The following is an 18,542-nucleotide window of genomic DNA, read 5'->3' as shown; positions in this document are numbered from 1 at the left end:
GTCTGACCCAGTGCTCTCTGTTGCCTCCTCTGTCCATGTCAGGAACTGTCCAAAGCAGGAGCAAATCCCCATAGAAAACCCCTCCTGCTCTCCAGACTGGAAATAATACAACTTCCTGTTGGGCATACAGCAGCTAATAAGTACTGGAAGGCTTGAGATTTTTTAATAGAAGTAAATTACAAATCTCTGTCACTTCATGGCAGCAGTTGATTTGAAAGAAAAATTTTTTGGGTGGACTACCCCTTTAAGCTCTTGTGAGCAGATTCCTTACTCCCCTGGTGTCCTCCTAAGTCCCTGTAGTGTCCACTATGGTCACTAGTGATTATTTTGCCCCCATCATGCTGTATCTCAGCTTCCTACTAGGGTCAGTGCACTACAGTCTAGGCTTGCACAGGTTGTGTTGTGGAAAGCAGAGACGTAAGCCCAGCGGCCATGTTTAAGGTCTTTATTCACTGTACAGTACATCTATACACAGCGGCTGCAGGGATCCTGCTTCTTGTGGTTGTATGGCCGGTTTGGTTGTCATTGGGTTTGCAATGGAGAAGTTCTATCATGTTTGATGACACCGACTAGGAGAATACAGAGTCCTGTTCACAGGCCGGGTCCATCGTGCAGCTTTCTGTAAGAAACAAACATGAGACGATTATAGTCCTAAAGCCTTACATAGTTAATGATACATCACCCAGGTTGTGTTATTGTATAGATCAATTGGTGTTTGGAGTCCACATTTAATTCTTGGTGAAAGGCTGGTCCTTCTAACACAGCTGAGGGTATGTTACACTGTATCAGTATGGAAAATCCTCAAAATTCTCCCCAGTTTTGGACTGATACCTACATGATGTAAAACTCATAAGCTTTGTAAGCAGAACTAAGTCAAGACAAATTTTATATCTACATGTATGTTATTATAAGTCAAGAACCCGATTAGATGCAAACAAAACATGTAGAGGCTCGATGTATATCTGGCCACACACACATATGACAACACCAAGAATCTCATTCTTCTTTTTGTACAGTACAATTGTTATGAAGGTTTATAGGAGTTCTGGAGGATGAGGAGATCAGTCCTCAGGGGTGGTTTGGATAAACCACATGGTTTGATTGGTTAACGCCCACGCCTAAGTAAAGTCCCACTCCATAGTTTCCGCAGAACTTTCACAGTAATTTCACTGGTGACAGCTCCCATACTAACTTCTAGAGTCCAAATAATTCTGCACCTGAATAAACAAATTTTCAGCACCAATGGTATGGAATAGAATCTGAATCCAAAAGACTGTATAGATGATGATGATGATGAGATGAGCATAGGACTACTTTATATCCACACAGTCACGAACTGTAAGCTCATAGTGAATATCCTTAAAAATCATTCCTGCAACTTAGTCAATACCACCCTGTGAAAGCTGAGGAATCCCTTCAACTCCTCACCGAGTCTAGCCAGTGCCAAAAAGATTATGGTTTCTACCAGCTAGAGGTTATACAGCTCGTTTGGTATGATGGGAATCCTCAAGTTGGGGGCCATACATTTTGTACTTTGTATTGTGTTTGTACCAAGTTGGTCTACATAATTTATTTGCTCTCAGGAGACACTCTGCCCTGGCCATCACCCTTACGAGAGAGCAGCAACCCAATATAGTCATCTCTGACTTCCTTCCTTTCGGAGACCCTTTGTAGACCCAGGTTGCCTGAAAAAGGGACTTCCATGGCAGGACAAAACGCTTTGCCTCCTGGCTTCAGAGTATGTATAGAACAACATGTCAAGTAAAATAATTGGATGAATTATTGGATAAATTGGATACATTTTGGGAAGAGTCTCAAGAAAATGCAGACTGGTATTGTGGCCCGGCACTGACCTTCAATTGTTTCTCCTCAGCTGAACTATGGGATCTCAAGCATTTGGGTCATCTGACTTTGTCTTAGGAAGAAATATGACATTTTATGATCCTAGGGGCTATGTCACTATTGTGTCCTTAAAGGACACTCTTCCCAATGAAGTCAGAGAAACCCTAGAAGAAGGCTTTGGTGTGAGTGAGGAGATCAGCTTAATTCTTTCACTTCCATTCCCATATGACAAGTTTTTGGTTGCCATCACCATCAGTTTCATGAGTTCTGCCTTACTTGTATATACAGTGGAGCTACAGAGAACTTCAATAACTGATGAAGAAACTCCAGATTCATTGGGTACCCAATTCCTTAGGGTCAAGTCAATCATGACACAGTCTCCGAGTAGGAGTCCACCATTGAGATTACATTGTTCCATTTCACTACTTCCTGACAATGCAGCCCAAAGAGTACAATATATTCTCCTACTCCACTAGATCCCCAAAAAATCTCATCTTATATATCAGAGAACTTTTTGAAAGAGACTATCCCTACTTTTGTGAGTTTATCTGGAACTATTCTCAAGTCATGTCACCTCACTAATGCCCAATCTCAAAAAGAAGAGAAAACCTGTCTTTGGTCGTCTATTAGTCATCTCAAGTCCTGCTTCCCCTCAGGCCTCATCCTCCATCATCCCCATCCTGAGAAGATCTTTTTCTTGGATGTCTTGGATCGCCTGTTCTTTCTAAGCATTTGGGGTAGAAGTATCTTCCATTCTCTTTGCCAAGAGGAATTCCTCAGTTGGTGATCGAGAGTGATGCTTGCCTTGTATGAAACATTACTTGGAAGGTGCCAAGTTTCTTTTGACTGTTTACACCGACCTTACGACTCTAGAGTATCTCCACTCTTTCCTCAGACTTGCTCCTCAAGACAAGTTCATTGGAACATCTTCTCTTAGCTTCCTTCTTACCTATCTTCTGAATGAGAAGAGCCAAAGTACGATATCTTTCCATGGTCCCTCTAAATTTCTTCTTGAGGATCCAACTCAAACCATTGGCCTAAAATCCTTGCCTTGACCAATGTAAGTCACAGGAGACCACAGAGAGACAGAAAGATCGCCCATATCTCCTAAGCTCCACAGCAAGGTGGAGACCATTCATCTCTGAAGTTAAGTATTGGTAGCCAAGATGTCTCCTCTTGTCCCTCTTGGGGCCTTCTTCAGTCATAGTCTATTGCAACAGAGCTTCACCCGGAGATCTCATTAGACTTCATCATAGATTTGTCTCCCCCTTAAAGGGGTTATCCAGCGCTACAAAAACATGGCCACTTTTCCCCCTACTGTTGTCTCCAGTTCAGGTGTGGTTTGCAATTAAGCTCCATTTACTTCAATGGAACAGAGTTTCAAAACCCCACCCAAACTGGAGACAACAGTAGGGGGGAAAGTGGCCATGTTTTTGTAGCGCTGGATAACCCCTTTAAGGTTTCACTACAATCTCCAGGACACGACCTTTACATTGATCATGTCACTCTATGTCTATGCAGAGGGTTTAGAGCTACGTATCAGAAACAAAATGCTGCCCTCTATAGAACATTGCATCATAAAACAATGTTAAATGGATTATCCAGAATTAGAAAAGGCACAGCTACTTTCTTTCGAAAACAGCGCCACCCCTGTCCTCAGGTTGTGTGTGGTATAACAATTCACCTAAATTCACCTAAATGGTTGTTTTCCTGTAAGAAAGCGGACATGTTTTTTTAAAGGCTAGATAACCCCTTTAAAAAAATGGAATTCCCTAAGAAGAAGAATTCTTTACCCCTCATACATACGTTATGGAGAAGCGTTGTCACTTTCTATGAAAAGAAGGTTCCGATCAAGAGGGAAGGCACATTGCCTCATAGTATACTGGAAGCTGAGATATGGGGAGCTGTTTTACATTTAGACCCAGAATCACTGTGCACTTGCAGACAGCTCCCTATACCTCAGCTTCCTGAAGCCATGTAGTGTAACATTGGGGAATATTAGAGATGTCCTCAGGTTTTTAGCGTCTGTAAGACATGTGTGTTCTCACCGTGGTTGCAGCAGATGCCGGAGGCTGCACAGTTCCCTCCGTTGTTCCCGCATGGCTTCCTTCCAGATTCACATGGTGAAGGTAGGAAATTTTCTTCTTGGCATCGCAAAGTCTCAGTGGTGCCAAAGTAACAACCCAGCTCTTCTCCGCAGCAGATGTTGGGCCCAAAGCAGTGGCCTTTGTTTCTTGGTCCACAGGGAATACACTGAAAAGTAAGAGAAGACGCCTTAAGAGCAGAGCAGAAGAACACAATGCTGCAATACCAGACATAGCTCAGACAGTGCTCTCTGCTGCCACCTCTGTCCATGTCAGGAACTGTCCAGAGCAGTAGGAAATCCCCAGAGAAAACCTCTCCTGCTCTGGACAGTTCCTGACATGGACAGAGGTAGCAGCAGAGAGCACTGTGTCAGACTGGAGAGAATACACCACTTCCTGCAGAACATACAGCAGCTGATAGGTATACTTTCGGACACCAGTTGATTTGGATAGTAACATAGTAACATAGTAAACAAGGTTGAAAGAAGACAAGAGTCCATCAGGTTCAACCAAGGGAAATCCTAGTGTGTTGATCCAGGGAAGGCAAAAACCCCTATGAGGCAGACGACAACCACCCCACCACAGGGAGAAAACTCCCCCCCGACTCCAATGGCAACCAGAATAATCCCTGGACCAACATATCACCGGAAATCTAATGCCCATAACTTGTAATATTATATTGTTCAAGAAAAGCATCCAGGCCTCCCTTGAACTTATTTAATGAATCGGCCATGACAACCTCATGTGGCAGAGAGTTCCACAGTCTTACCGCTCGTACAGTAAAGAACCCGCGTCGATGCTGATGATAAAACCTTCTTTCCTCTAGACGTAGAGGATGCCCCCTTGTCATGTTTACAGACCTAGGAGTAAAAAGACCACTACAAAGATCTCTGTACTGTCCATTCATATATTTGTACATTGTGATCAGATCGCCCCTAAGACGTCTTTTTTCTAGCGTAAATAACCCCAAGCGTGATAACCTGTCCTGGTACTGTAACCCACCCATTCCCTTAATGACCTTTGTTGCCCTCCTCTGCACCCGCTCTAGTTCACCTATGTCCTTCTTATATACCGATGCCCAAAACTGTACACAGTATTCCATGTGTGGTCTGAACAGTGATTTATAAAGAGGCAAAACTATGTTCTCATCTTTAGCATCTATACCTCTTTTGATGCACCCCATTATTTTATTAGCCTTGGCAGCTGCTGCCTGGCACTGATCACTAAAGTTGAGTTTACTGTCCACCAATACCCCCAGGTCCTTTTCGGAAGTAGTTTTACCCAGTGTTTTATTATTTAGCACATAACTGTACTTATTATTTCTATGGCCCAAATGCATAACCTTACATTTATCCACATTAAACTTCATTTGCCATTTCTCCGCCCAAGCCTCTAGCTTCTCCAAATCCCTCTGTAATATGATATTATCCTCCTCTGTGCTGATTACTCTACCCAGTTTAGTATCATCTGCAAAAATGGAGATTCTACTCTGTAGCCCCTCAACAAGATCATTAATAAAAATATTAAAAAGAAGTGGACCCAACACTGACCCCTGTGGTACCCACTAGTAACTAAAACCCAATCTGAATATGTTCCATCAATGACCACCCTCTGTTTTCTATCACACAACCAGTTACTTACCCATTTGCATACGTTTTCCCCAAGTCCCAGCATCCTCATTTTGTAGACCAACCTTTCATGCGGCACAGTATCAAATGCCTTTGAAAAGTCCAGATACACAACATCCACAGCCTCCCCCAATCTATAACTTACCTCTTCATAGAAGCAGATCAGATTAGTCTGACAGGACCGATCCCTCATAAATCCATGCTGGTGCTGCGTCATAAGATTATTTTCATTAAGATACACCATTATAGCATTTCTTACAAACCCCTCAAATACTTTACCTACTATAGATGTTAGACTTACAGGCCTGTAGTTTCCAGGATCACTCCTTGACCCCTTCTTGAATATTGGTACCACATTAGCTATGCGCCAGTCCTGTGGAACAATCCCTGTCGTTATAGAATCTTTAAATATTAGGAATAACGGTCTGTCTAACACAGTATTTAATTCTTGCAAAACTCTAGGATGGATACCTTCTGGGCCCGGTGACTTTAATGTTTTTAAGGCGTTTCCCCACTTCTTGTTGTGTTAGGCAGGTGAGATTTATGGGAGGATTTATATTATCCCTAGTCATGTCGTCTGTTATGGGATTCTCCTCTGTGAATACAGTAGAGAAGAATGTATTTAGTAGATTGGCCTTTTCCTCTTCCCCCTCCACCATTACACCCAGATTATTTTTGAGGGGACCAACATTTTCGGTTTTAAGTCTTTTGTTGTTTATATAGGTGAAGAACATTTTGGGATTCGTTTTACTTTCTGTGGCAATCCTTCTTTCTGTTGCTATTTTTGCTTCTTTTATTTGCGTTTTACATATTCTATTCTTCTGTCTATAGTTGCTCAATGCTTCCCCACTACCTTCTTGTTTTAGTTGTCTGAATGCTTGTTTCTTATCATTTATTGCACCCCTTACAGCTGAAGTTAACCACATTGGATTTCTCTTATTTCTACTACGTTTATTCCCATATGGTATGTGCCGTTCACACGATTTACCCAGGATGCTCTTAAATATGTCCCATTTCTCTTGTGTACTTTTATTTATTGTCCCAGTCTATGTTCCCAAGGTCCTCTCTTAGTTTTTGGAAATTAGCCTTCCTATAATTTAATGTTTTTGTAGCCCCTCTGCTAATTATCTTATTGAAGGATAATTGAAAACTTACTATGTTATGGTCACTATTACCTAGGTGACCCCCCACCTCTATTTTTGATATTCTGTCGGGCCTATTGGTTAAGATTAGGACCAGGAGTGCCCCCCCTCTTGTTGGTTCCTGTACTAGTTGGGAAAGGTAATTATCTTTTACTATTTCCAAAAACACGCTTCCCTTCCTGGAGCTACAGATTTCTGCTTTCCAGTTTATATTTGGGTAGTTAAAGTCCCCATAATAATGACTTCCCCCTGCTTCGCTGCCGCATCTATTTGTCTTATAAGAAGATTTTCTGACTCTTCCACTATACTTGGAGGTTTATAACTCACTCCTATAAGAATTTTATTATTCTTCGTCCCTCCCCTTATTTCTACCCAAAGAGACTCCACATTATCATCACATATATCCTCCCGCAGAATAGGCTTAAGGCATGATTTAACATATAGACAGACCCCTCCCCCTTTCTTAATTTTACGGTCATTTCTGAATAGACTATAACCCTGGATATTAACAGCCCAGTCATAACTCTCATCCAGCCAGGTCTCACTTATCCCCACTATATCATATTTCTCTTCAACCATTATGAGCTCTAATTCCTCAGCTTTATTAGTGAGGCTTCGAGCATTAGTATACATACAGTTAATATATTTGTCCATATTCCCTTTCCTCTTGTCACTAGTGACTGTTCTAACCCCTCCCGCCGCTCCACCCCCAGTTCCATAATCTAGGCCCAGCTCTCCATCTACTCTGTCTTCACTTACTATATTGTAGTAGCCCTCCCCCCCGGTCCCTAGTTTAAACACTTCTCCAACCTCTTAGCCATCTTCTCCCCCAGCACGGCTGCACCCTCCCCATTGAGATGCAGCCCGTCCCTACCGTAGAGCCTGTAACCGACCGAGAAGTCGGCCCAGTTCTCCATGAACCCAAACCCTTCTATCCTACACCAGCTCTTGAGCCACTTATTTACCTCCCTAATCTCCCGCTGTCTCTCAGGTGTGGCTCGTGGTATAGGTAATATTTCGGAGAATATCACCTTGGAGGTCCTAGTTATAAGCTTCCTGCCTAAGTCCCTGAAATGGTTTTTAAGGACCCGCCACCTACCTCTAACTTTATCTTTGGTGCCAATGTGCACCATGACTGCTGGGTCATCGCCAGCCCCTCCCAGTAATCTGTCAGCCTGATCCGCGATGTGACGGACTCGAGCGCCAGGAAGGCAACACACCGTTCGACGATCCCAGTCTTTGTGACAGATTGCCCTGTCTGTCCCCCTAATAATTGAGTCCCCCACTACCAGTACCTGCCTGGCCTGCCCTGAACGCCTGTTTCCCACCTTACTGGAGCAGACACTCCCCTGGCTTTCAGAGGCAGTGTCCTGCTGCAGCAATGCCACCCCTGAATCAACATCCCTCTCATCCGCCAATTTGGCAAACTTTTTGGGGTGTGCCAGATCAGGACTCGCCTCCCTCACACTCTTCCCTCTACCCCGTTTTCTAACTGTGACCCAACTAGCTGCCTCTTCCTCCTGTACCTCCATGCAGTGGCGTAGCGACCGCGGTCGCAGGGGTCGCCGCCGCGATCACAAGAGGCAGGGGCCCCCGGCTGTCTTGCGGCCCCCAGGGAGCTCTGTGTGCGGCGGGGGGGGGGGGGGGAAGTACTTCCAGCGCAGGGAGCATCGCGTTAAGAAAAAAACAGGTCCCGCGAAGCTCCGCCCCCTCCGCGCTAAGCCCCGCCTCCCGCTGGGAGAAGCCCGCCAGCGCGTGTGACCTGGGGGCTACAGAAATCATGCAGGTGAGTATAGACTTTTTTGTTTTTAAGGGAATGATGGGGGTTTAGTGGTATGATGATGGAACAAGAGGATGATGGGGTGTAGTGGTATGATGATGGAACAAGAGGATGATGGGGGTGTAGTGGTATGATGATGGAACAAGAGGATGATGGGGGTGTAGTGGTATGATGATGGAACAAGAGGATGATGAGGGGTGTAGTGGTATGATGATGATGGAACGAGGATGATGGGGATGTAGTGGTATGATGATGGAACAAGAGGATGATGAGGGGTGTAGTGGTATGATGATGATGGAACAAGAGGATGATGGGAATGTAGTGGTATGATGATGATGGAACAAGAGGAGGATGAGGGGTGTAGTGGTATGATGATGATGGAACGAGGATGATGGGGATGTAGTGGTATGATGATGGAACAAGAGGATGATGGGAATGTAGTGGTATGATGATGGAACAAGAGGATGATGGGGGTGTAGTGGTATGATGATGATGGAACAAGAGGATGATGAGGGGTGTAGTGGTATGATGATGGAACAAGAAGATGATGAGGGGTGTAGTGGTATGATGATGGAACAAGAAGATGATGAGGATGTAGTGGTATGATGATGATGATGATGGAACAAGAGGATGATGGGGGTGTAGTGGTATGATGATGATGGAACAAGAGGATGATGAGGGGTGTAGTGGTATGATGATGAAGGAACAAGAGGATGATGAGGATGTAGTGGCATGATGATGATGGAACAAGAGGATGATGGGGGTGTAGTGGTATGATGATGAAGGAACAAGAGGATTATGAAGGAACAAGAGGATGATGAGGGGTGTAGTGGTATGATGATGAAGGAACAAGAGGATGATGAGGATGTAGTGGTATGATGATGATGGAACAAGAGGATGATGAGGATGTAGTGGTATGATGATGATGATGGAACAAGAGGATGATGAGGATGTAGTGGTATGATGATGATGGAACAAGAGGATGATGAGGGGTGAAGTGGTATGATGATGAAAGGGCAGGAGGATGAAGGGGTAGTAGTATTATGGTGGAGGTGGTTGTAGTATGATGATGGAGGGGCAGGAGGATGAAAGGGGTAGTAGTATGATGATGGAGGGGCAGGAGGAGGGGACAACATGGGGGGCATCTGTAAGGGGGATAAAATGGGGGGCATCTATATGGTTGATAACATGGGGGCAATCTATATGGGGGATAACATGGGGGGCATCTATAATAGGGACAACACAGGGGGCCATCTATAAGGGGGAAACATTGGGGGGCCATCTATAAGGTGGACTACACAGGGGGTGTATACAATAGGGGGATATGTACTATAAGGGAGTCACATAGAGTCAGGCTACCCACTAAATGAGGGTGTAAAGGGGCCAATACAGATGTGCAGTTTGTAGAGAGATGAGGATGGTGTCAGTGTGAGGAGCCTAATATGTTTGTCTGGCAGATTCTGTGGATTCGTGGCTCCAAAAAGTTCTCATAGTGGCCCTGGGCAGATGGAGAAGATGAAAAGGGAAGAACTCCGATCAGAGAAGACGTCTCCTGTGAGTCACCTGATATATTTGCACTGTAATGTATATGGTGTATAGAGCCTGTGTAGAGCTGGGGCCACCTCTATATGACTGGATGAGGTGATTTTGGTCTATGTACAGAGGATTTTATTCAGTAGCAGCGGTTGTGTTAGTCAGTATGTGGTAAGGGGGGGCCCAAGTTGACCTCTTGCACCAGGGCCCAAGAGACATTAGCTACGCCCCTGCCTCCATGCTATCACTCTCTCCCCCATCTACCCCTTGGAGCGCTTGCTCAGTGAGAAGCAGACCCCTTTCCAGTTTGCCAATGTATCTCAATCGTCGCAGCTGCTCATTTAGATCCAGAATCTGGGCTTCCAAACCAGCAACATGCACACATCTCCCACAATGGTATGCACCCTCGATCGGTTGATCAAGGATTGCATACATTGCACAAGATGTACATTGGGCCGCATTGTCAAACATGGCGCTCATTTTTATGGGGATATTATGTATAACTAAACAAAACAAAAACAAGCAACAAAAGCAAACAATGTGTTCAAAAGCAAGTAAACAATTTGTTTTCCTCTAAAACTCCCCGAATCTAAAGTCCCAGATTATTAACCCCTTAACGACAAAGGGCGTATAGGTAGCGATCTCCATTTTTGAAGCCGGCCGGGGACCGCTCCAAGATGGCGCCGTCCCCGGCTCGGCACTCGTTTACTTCCGGCTGCAGCAGCCGGAAGTAAACGAGTGCCTATCTCATGGATCTCTGCAGCATATCTATGCTGCAGAGATCTCAATGAGAGATCCAAGTGTATATACTAGAAGTCCCCCAGGGGGGCTTCTAGTATATGTGTAAAAAAAAAAATATATAGTGTTGTTGTCAATAAAAAGCCCCCTCCCCTAAAAAAGGCAGAATCACCCCCCTTTTCCCAGGTTATAAATAAAAGTAAGCAAATAAATAAATAAACAAACATGTTTGCTATCGCCGCGTGCGTAATCGCCCGAACTATTAATTAATCACATTCCTGATCTCGTACGGTAAACGGCGTAAGCGCCAAAAAATCCCAAAGTGCAAAATTGCGCATTTTTGGTCGCATCAAATCCAGAAAAATTGTAATAAAAAGTGATCAAAAAGTCGTATATGCGCAATCAAGGTACCGATAGAAAGAACACATCATGGCGCAAAAAATGACACCTGACACAGCCCCATAGACCAAAGGATAAAAGCGCTATAAGCCTGGGAATGGAGCGGTTTTAAGTGACGTATATTTGTTGACAATGGTCTGAATTTTTTACAGGCCATCAGATACAATATAAGTTATACATGTTATATATCGTTTTAATCGTAACGACTTGAGGAACATGCATAACAAGTCAGTTTTACCCCAGGGCGTATGGCGTAAAAACACATTTCCCCCAAATAAACAAAATGCGTTTTTTTTTTCAATTTCACCACACTTTGAATTTTTTTCTGGTTTCGCAGTGTACTTTATGCAAAAATTCAGCCTGTCATTGCAAAGTACAATTAGTGACGCAAAAAATAAGGGCTCATGTGGGTTTCTAGGTGGAAAAATGCAAGTGCTATGGACTTTTAAGCACAAGGAGGAAAAAACGAAAACGCAAAAATCGAAATTGGCTCTGTCCTTAAAGAGTCACTGTCGTATTTTTTTTTTTTTTTTTGCAGAAATCAATAGTCCAGGCGATTTTAAGAAACTTTGTAATTGGGTTTATTAGCCAAATCTGCCATTATCTGCATGTAAAAAGCCTTTTCCCAGGTCCCCCCCTCCTTCCTCTTTTTCATCCACTCTGAAAAATCTGAAAATTGTGACTTGTTGCAGGAGACGTCCCCTGTCTGCTCTAGGGAGAGGGGAGGGGGGAGGAGGAAGGAGGGAGTTAGCCGGCAGCAGAAAGCAGATAACAGAGGATTACAGGCACGGAGCTGGGTGACAGCTGTAATCCGAGCTCAGACAGGTCACTAGTGACTGTCACAGGAGATATCCCGTGAGGGATTTGTAGATTAACTCTTTGTTGTCCTGTTTTGGTCTTTTCTTTAGCTCTCTCCATAGGAGAACAATGAAGACAGGGGGGAGAGCTTCAAACTGCTTTTTCATGATAAAAATGCATTTTTCGGATAATAAACCCAATTACAAAGTTTCTTAAAATCGCCTGGACTATTGATTTCTGCAAAAACAAAAATTCACGACAGTGACACTTTAAGGGGTTAAAGTCCCACACTTGAGACAAAAACACACTTCAGATCAAAAACTCGCACGCTCCAAAACTCGCTCACAAATACAATATAAAAGCACTTAGCTTGCAGAGATAGCTGTTTCTGGCTCCTGTGTTGGAAGAAGAAAAACATTCTGCCAGAGTGCCCCTTTAACACATCTAGTTAACCCACAATGACTTTGTATATACACTACCGTTCAAAAGTTTGGGGTCCTTATTTTTGAAGGAAAAGCACTGTACTTTTCAATGAAGATAACTTTAGACTAGTCCTAACTTTAAACAAATCCACTCTATACATTGCTAATGTGGAAAATGACTATTCTAGCTGCAAATGTCTGGTTTTTGGTGCAATATCTACATAGGTGTATAGAGGCCCATTTCCAGCAACTATTACTCCAGTGTTCTAATGGTACAATGTGTTTGCCCATTGGCTCAGAAGGCTAATTGATGATTAGAAAACCCTTGTGCAATCATGTTCACACATCTGAAAACAGTCTAGCTCGTTACAGAAGCTACAAAACTGACCTTCCTTTGAGCAGATTGTGTTTCTGGAGCATCACATTTGTGGGGTCAATTAAACGCTCAAAATGGCCAGAAAAAGAGAACTTTCATCTGAAACTCGACAGTCTATTCTTGTTCTTAAAAATGAAGGCTATTCCATGCGAGAAATTGCTAAGAAATTGAAGATTTTCTACAACGGTGTGTACTACTCCCTTCAGAGGACAGCACAAACAGGCTCTAACCAGAGTAGAAAAAGAAGTGGGAGGCCGCGTTGCACAACTAAGCAAGAAGATAAGCACATTAGAGTCTCTAGTTTGAGAAACAGACGCCTCACAGGTCCCCAACTGGCATCTTCATTAAATAGTACCCGCAAAACACCAGTGTCATCATCTACAGTGAAGAAGCGGCTGCGGGATTTTGGGCTTCAGGGCAGAGTGGCAAAGAATAAGCCATATCTGAGACTGGCCAATAAAAGAAAAAGATTAAGATGGGCAAAAGAACCCAGACATTGGACAGAGGAAGACTGGAAAAAAGTGTTGTGGACGGATGAATCCAAGTTTGAGATGTTTGGATCACAAAGAAGAACGTTTGTGAGACGCAGAACAAATGAAAAGATGCTGGAAGAATGCCTGACGCCATCTGTTAAGCATGGTGGAGGTCATGTGATGGTCTGGGGTTGCTTTGGTGCTGGTAAGGTGGGAGATTTGTACAGGGTAAAAGGGATTCTGAATAAGGAAGGCTATCACTCTGCACCGCCATGCCCTACCCAGTGGACAGCGCTTGATTGGAGCCAATTTCATCCTACAACAGGACAATGACCCTAAACACACCTCCAGATTGTGCAAGAACTATTTACAGCAGAAGCAGCAGCTGGTATTCTATCATAGGTAATGGAGTGGCCAGCGCAGTCACCAGATCTGAACCCCATTGAGCTGTTGTGGGAGCAGCTTGACCGTATGGTACGCCAGAAGTGCCCATCCAACCAATAAAACTTGTGGGGGCTTCTTCTAGAAGTGTGGGGGGCAATTTCTCCAGCTTACCTGAATAGATTAATAGCTAGAATGCCAAAGGTGTGCAATGCTGGAATTGCTGCAAAAGCAGGATTCTTTGACGAAAGCAGGATTTCATGGATTGTCCTGTATGGATTTGTGCGTACAGCTCTGCTACATCTGCGGCCATCCCCATTGTGTAGGTATGAATGCCCAGCAGTAGCATTGTGCACATGATGTACAGTGTATGGTCACTCCCCCCCCCCCCATATACATGTCACATGAGGGTGTCTCATCGTCCTTCACAGCTGCATTGTTCCCGAGACATGGTATTGTCCTCCTATTCTCATCTAGCCTTGTACCTGTGCAGGCTCTCACCAGTCTAGAAGCTGCGGGAGGCACTGTATGAGCTGTTCACATGGGTACTGACACTGTATTCTTCTATTCAACCAAGTTATGGAGATGTAGCAGAGCTGGATTTGTCATCTGTGCAACACCTGCTGTGCCTGCCTGATGTCACCCTCCTATGTTTGCATAACAATGTGGGGACTCTATTACACAGATAAGTATTAGCCCACTAGACCAACTTATAGGTACAAGTGTAGCAGAGTTGAGTTTGTGCTTTAAAGATATGCTCATGCCATCTAATAGCTCCCTGATACCAACATAGCAGAGCTGAATCTGTAACTTAAAGGGGTTGTCCAGCCAAAATATTTTTCTTTCAAATCAACTAGTTTCAGAAAGTTATACAGATTTGTAATTTACTTCTATTTAAAAATCTCAAGTCTTTCCATACTTATCAGCTGCTGTATGTCCTGCAGGAAGTGGTGTATTCTTTCCAGTGTGACACACTGCTCTCTGCTGCCACCTCTGTCCATGTCAGGAACTGTCCAGAGCAGCAGGAAATCCTCATAGAAAACCTCTCCAGCTTCTGACAGTTCCTGATATGGACAGAGGTGCCAGCAGAGAGCACTGTGTCAGACTGGAAAGAATATACCACTTCCTGCAGGACATACAGCAGCTGATAAGTACTGGAAGACTTAAGATTTTTAAATAGAAGTAAATTATGAATCTGTATAATTTTCTAAAACCAGTTGATTTAAAATAATTTTTTTTTGCTGGAGTACCCCTTTAAATGACTCTCTTGTGTGATAACTACCTAATCATGTAGTGAGTTTTACGCCAACTTACAAATGCAGATGTAGTAGAGCTGATTTCATCATTAATTTATAAAATTTACACCAGCTTTGTAGTGGGGATATATAGCAGAGCTGAATTAGTTACACCCTGTGATAGCCCCCTAATAATGTAGTAACAGATGCATATGTACCAGAGCTCAATGATTGTGTGCCTTCTGATAACTCCCTAAATAGAGTTATTATTGTACAATTTGCACCTACTAGTGCAGATGTAGCAGAGCTGAATTTGTCATTTAAATGGTTCTATGGTGCCTTTTGCTCTTCCCAGATAAACTAGTGTTTTGGGATTAAAGATATAAAGAACTATGTATGTCAATATAGCAGAGCTGAGTTTGCCCTTAGGCACTTTTGGTGCACAAAGCAAAGAAAGTTCTGTTCATTTCAGCTCTGCTACATCTGCTACTACATCTTCCTGACATTGGCCATAGTGTGTGTCCTTTGCTGTTGGCTATAGCCTGAATAGAGCCAAGATTCAATTCCTCACATCACCTGAGGACAGGGGTGGCGCTGTTTCTGGAAGAAAGCAGCTATGTTTTTGTTTTTATAATGCTGGATAACCTTTTTTTTTTTAACTTATTATATTAATAGTGTACATATTGTAACATGTCAGTACACTGCTCATAGACTGTGAGTCATAGTTGTACCTTAAAGGGCAACTCTAGCGATTTTTTTTTTCTTTCAAATCAACTGGTGTCAGAAAGTGCCAGAGATTTGTAATTTACTTCTATTAAAAAACTCAAGTCTTCCAATACTTATCAGCTGCTGTATGTCAAAGACATACATATGTAGGACATACAGCAGCTGATAAGTACTGGAAGACTTGAGATTTTTAATAGAAGTAAATTACAAATCTCTGTCACTTTCTGACACCAGTTGATTTTAAAGAAACAAAGTGTCACTGGAGTATCTCTTTAATTTAGCAGAACTAAACCACTCTGACTATTAAAGGGGTTTATCTGGGATTAGGAAAAAGTAGTTGATTTCTTCCAAAAACAGCGCTACCCCTGTACTCAGGTTGTGTGAGGTATTAGATTATAACTCATTCACTTCAATGAAAAAAAAACACAGATAGAAGAGTAATGATGTTTCTGTAAGAAAGTAGCCATTTTTTTCTAATCTAATCCTTGATAACCCCTTTAAGCTGTGTATTGTAATAAAAAAAAGAAAGAACAGAAGTATTAATTAATTAAATATTTAAAGGGGTACACCAACAATTTTCTTTTCTTTCAAATCACCTGGAGTCAGAAAGTTATATAGATTTGTAAATTACCTCTATTAAAAAATCTCTAGTCTTCCAGTACTTATCAGCTGCTGTATGCCCTGCAGGAAGTGGTGTATTCTTTCCAGTCTGACACAGTGCTCTCTGCTGCCACCTCTGTCCATGTCAGGAACTGTCCAGAGCAGGAGAGGTTTTCTATAGGGATTTGCTACTTCTCTGGACAGTTCCTGACATGGACAGAGGTGTCAGCAGAGAGCACTGTGTGAGATTGGAAAGAATGCACCGCATCCTGCAGGGCATACACCAGCTGATAAGTACTGGAAGAACTGAGATTTTTAAACAAAAGTAAATTACAAATTAACTTTCTGACACCAGTTGATTAAAAAGATTTTTTTTCCCTTGGAGTATCCCTTTAATATTTTCATATTAGCAAAGAAAATTGTACCTAAGAATGACATGATGATAAAAGGTGGAGTGTCACTTTAAAGCTAACAATAATTGGCCTTTCTACTTAGGACCCCAGATGATGGCTTGGTCACAGGGATGCCGAGACCACAAGCGATCAGCAGTTATCTATGGAGGAATCTAAGGGCCCTATTACACGGGACGATTATCGTGCGAAAAATCGTTATATCATTCGAATTTAAATGATAATCGTTCTGTGTAATTGCAGGAAACGATCGAAAAATCGTTCGTACGTCGTTGACCGCTGATTTAGAGCTGAACCTAAAATTATCGTTAATCGTTTGCTAATCGTTCGCTGTAATTCCACATTCGTTCGCTCAAGTTCCGCATTTATTCACTAATCGTTCAGTGTAATTGCACATTGCCCATTGTTTTACTGGGATCAGAAGGAATAAACGATTGTAGCAACGATCGTAACTAATGACTATCGTTCTGTGTAATATGGTGAACGATTTCAGGTTAACGATAAACAATCTCGTTTGCGATCGTTTAATGTTAGTCGTTCATCGTTAAAAATCGCTCTGTGTAATAGGACCCTAAGAGCAAGTGTTCAGTTTCCCCACAGCGCCCTCACAGGAGAAATGAAGCATTACATAGATAAAACTAGAGCATACAGTCTGTACAATGTATCTGTACCGGGTCCTTTAGAACTAAAGATAGAGAGTTATGGAGAGGAGGTGTCTTACACTGTCCTAGCTCCTAGGAGAAAAATGATGGAGATCCAGGAGACCAATCTGCTAGATATAAAAAGATGCAAGAAAATGCAAACTATTCCCTATAGATCTCCTGTATTCACCCACTTAATGTAAAGCTTTAGCTCAGAGTCAGTAAGCTGCCAGAAAGGCTGAAGGGATTGTCTCGAGTTTTCTTACCTTTCTTACATCCATGAAGTCTATCACCGACCTCTTTCCTCCTATGGGGCAGTTCTGTATATAACAAGCTGAAGACAAAGCTACGAAGCAAAAAAAGCTGATGGCCAGCACATTAGACATGGCTGTCATGACTCCGGTGATCTGTCAGGATGTGGGAATGTTCCTTGGAGCTCCTCTGCACCTGGACACACGCCATAGTATATATATATACCCCTATCGGATATGTCTCCGCCCACCCACCCCCATCCCTCAGCCACGTCATGAATACTATTGTCAGAGCACATTGACTATCACACCAAATTTCTCAATTATTAGCCCAAGGTTGAAGATGTGAGGTCGCCAAAGAACATGTAATATTCTAACAAGATTTTCAGGACGTGTTAAGAAATAATGCAGCGAGGAAATAGGACATTCCTTTCAATTACAGCCATCCTCAGGGTCAGCAACGGCCGCTTCTCACTTTATCAGTGGTCACAACCTTCTTAAGCTTTGGACCCGGGCCCCCGTCTCCTTGTTCCTAATATAGAAGGAGCACAGAATAAATGTTCCTCATCTGGAAGGAAAATAGTTTCCTCCCTAAATATAATATTGTATGGAAGGCGGCAAAAGGAAGGCGAGAGAATAAGATGATGTGGATGGATGGATGGATGGATAGATAGATAGATAGATAGATAATAGATAGATAGATAGATAGATAGATAGATAGATAGATAAATCAAAAATATACCGCAGCACGCCTCAATCGCAATATGAAAACAGTGTTTTATTAACCCATGTAAGGAAATACAACGTTTCAGCTCAAGCAATATGAGCCTTTCTCAAGCAGTGACAGGCTCATATTGCTTGAGCTGAAAAGTTGTATTTCCTTACATGGGTGAATAAAACACTGTTTTCATATTGCGATTGAGGCGTGCTGCGGTATATTTTTGATTTATATTGCATACACCCTGGACCCGGGTGTTTACCGCTGGCACCCCTATACTATATACCTTGAGTGCCGCTTTTTTCTTTTTGTGCATCAGTATAGATAGATAGATAGATAGATAGATAGATAGATAGATAGATAGA

At 42.8% G+C, this 18,542-nt stretch overlaps 1 protein-coding gene across 1 annotated transcript; it reads right to left on the bottom strand.

Annotated features, from left to right (window-relative positions):
• Positions 1-431: 431 nt before the first annotated feature.
• LOC138796699 (mesotocin-neurophysin MT) lies at positions 432-17,675 on the bottom strand. The gene is made up of 3 exons (XM_069976340.1): positions 17,475-17,675; positions 3,891-4,095; positions 432-619 (listed from the first exon to the last, which is right to left on the bottom strand). The coding sequence occupies exons 1-3, from the start codon at positions 17,601-17,603 to the stop codon at positions 570-572; spliced, it is 384 nt and encodes a 127-aa protein (XP_069832441.1). The 5' UTR covers positions 17,604-17,675; the 3' UTR covers positions 432-569.
• Between the last annotated feature and the right edge of the window lie 867 nt (positions 17,676-18,542).

The sequence above is a fragment of the Dendropsophus ebraccatus genome, chromosome 7 (assembly GCF_027789765.1).
Source record: "Dendropsophus ebraccatus isolate aDenEbr1 chromosome 7, aDenEbr1.pat, whole genome shotgun sequence".
Lineage (NCBI taxonomy): Eukaryota > Metazoa > Chordata > Amphibia > Anura > Hylidae > Dendropsophus > Dendropsophus ebraccatus.
This window is presented reverse-complemented; position numbering and strand designations above follow the sequence as displayed.

What these genes read in the sequence shown, in the direction of transcription:
- LOC138796699 (XM_069976340.1), bottom strand. Translation starts at nt 17,603, where the DNA reads ATGACAGCCATGTCTAATGTGCTGGCCATCAGCTTTTTTTGCTTCGTA. An exon ending in ACTTCATGGATGTAAGAAAG is followed by an intron (nt 4,096 to 17,474) that starts GTAAGAAAACTC and finishes CTTACTTTTCAG; the next exon opens with TGTATTCCCTGTGGACCAAG. An exon ending in CGGCATCTGCTGCAACCACG is followed by an intron (nt 620 to 3,890) that starts GTGAGAACACAC and finishes TGTTTCTTACAG; the next exon opens with AAAGCTGCACGATGGACCCG.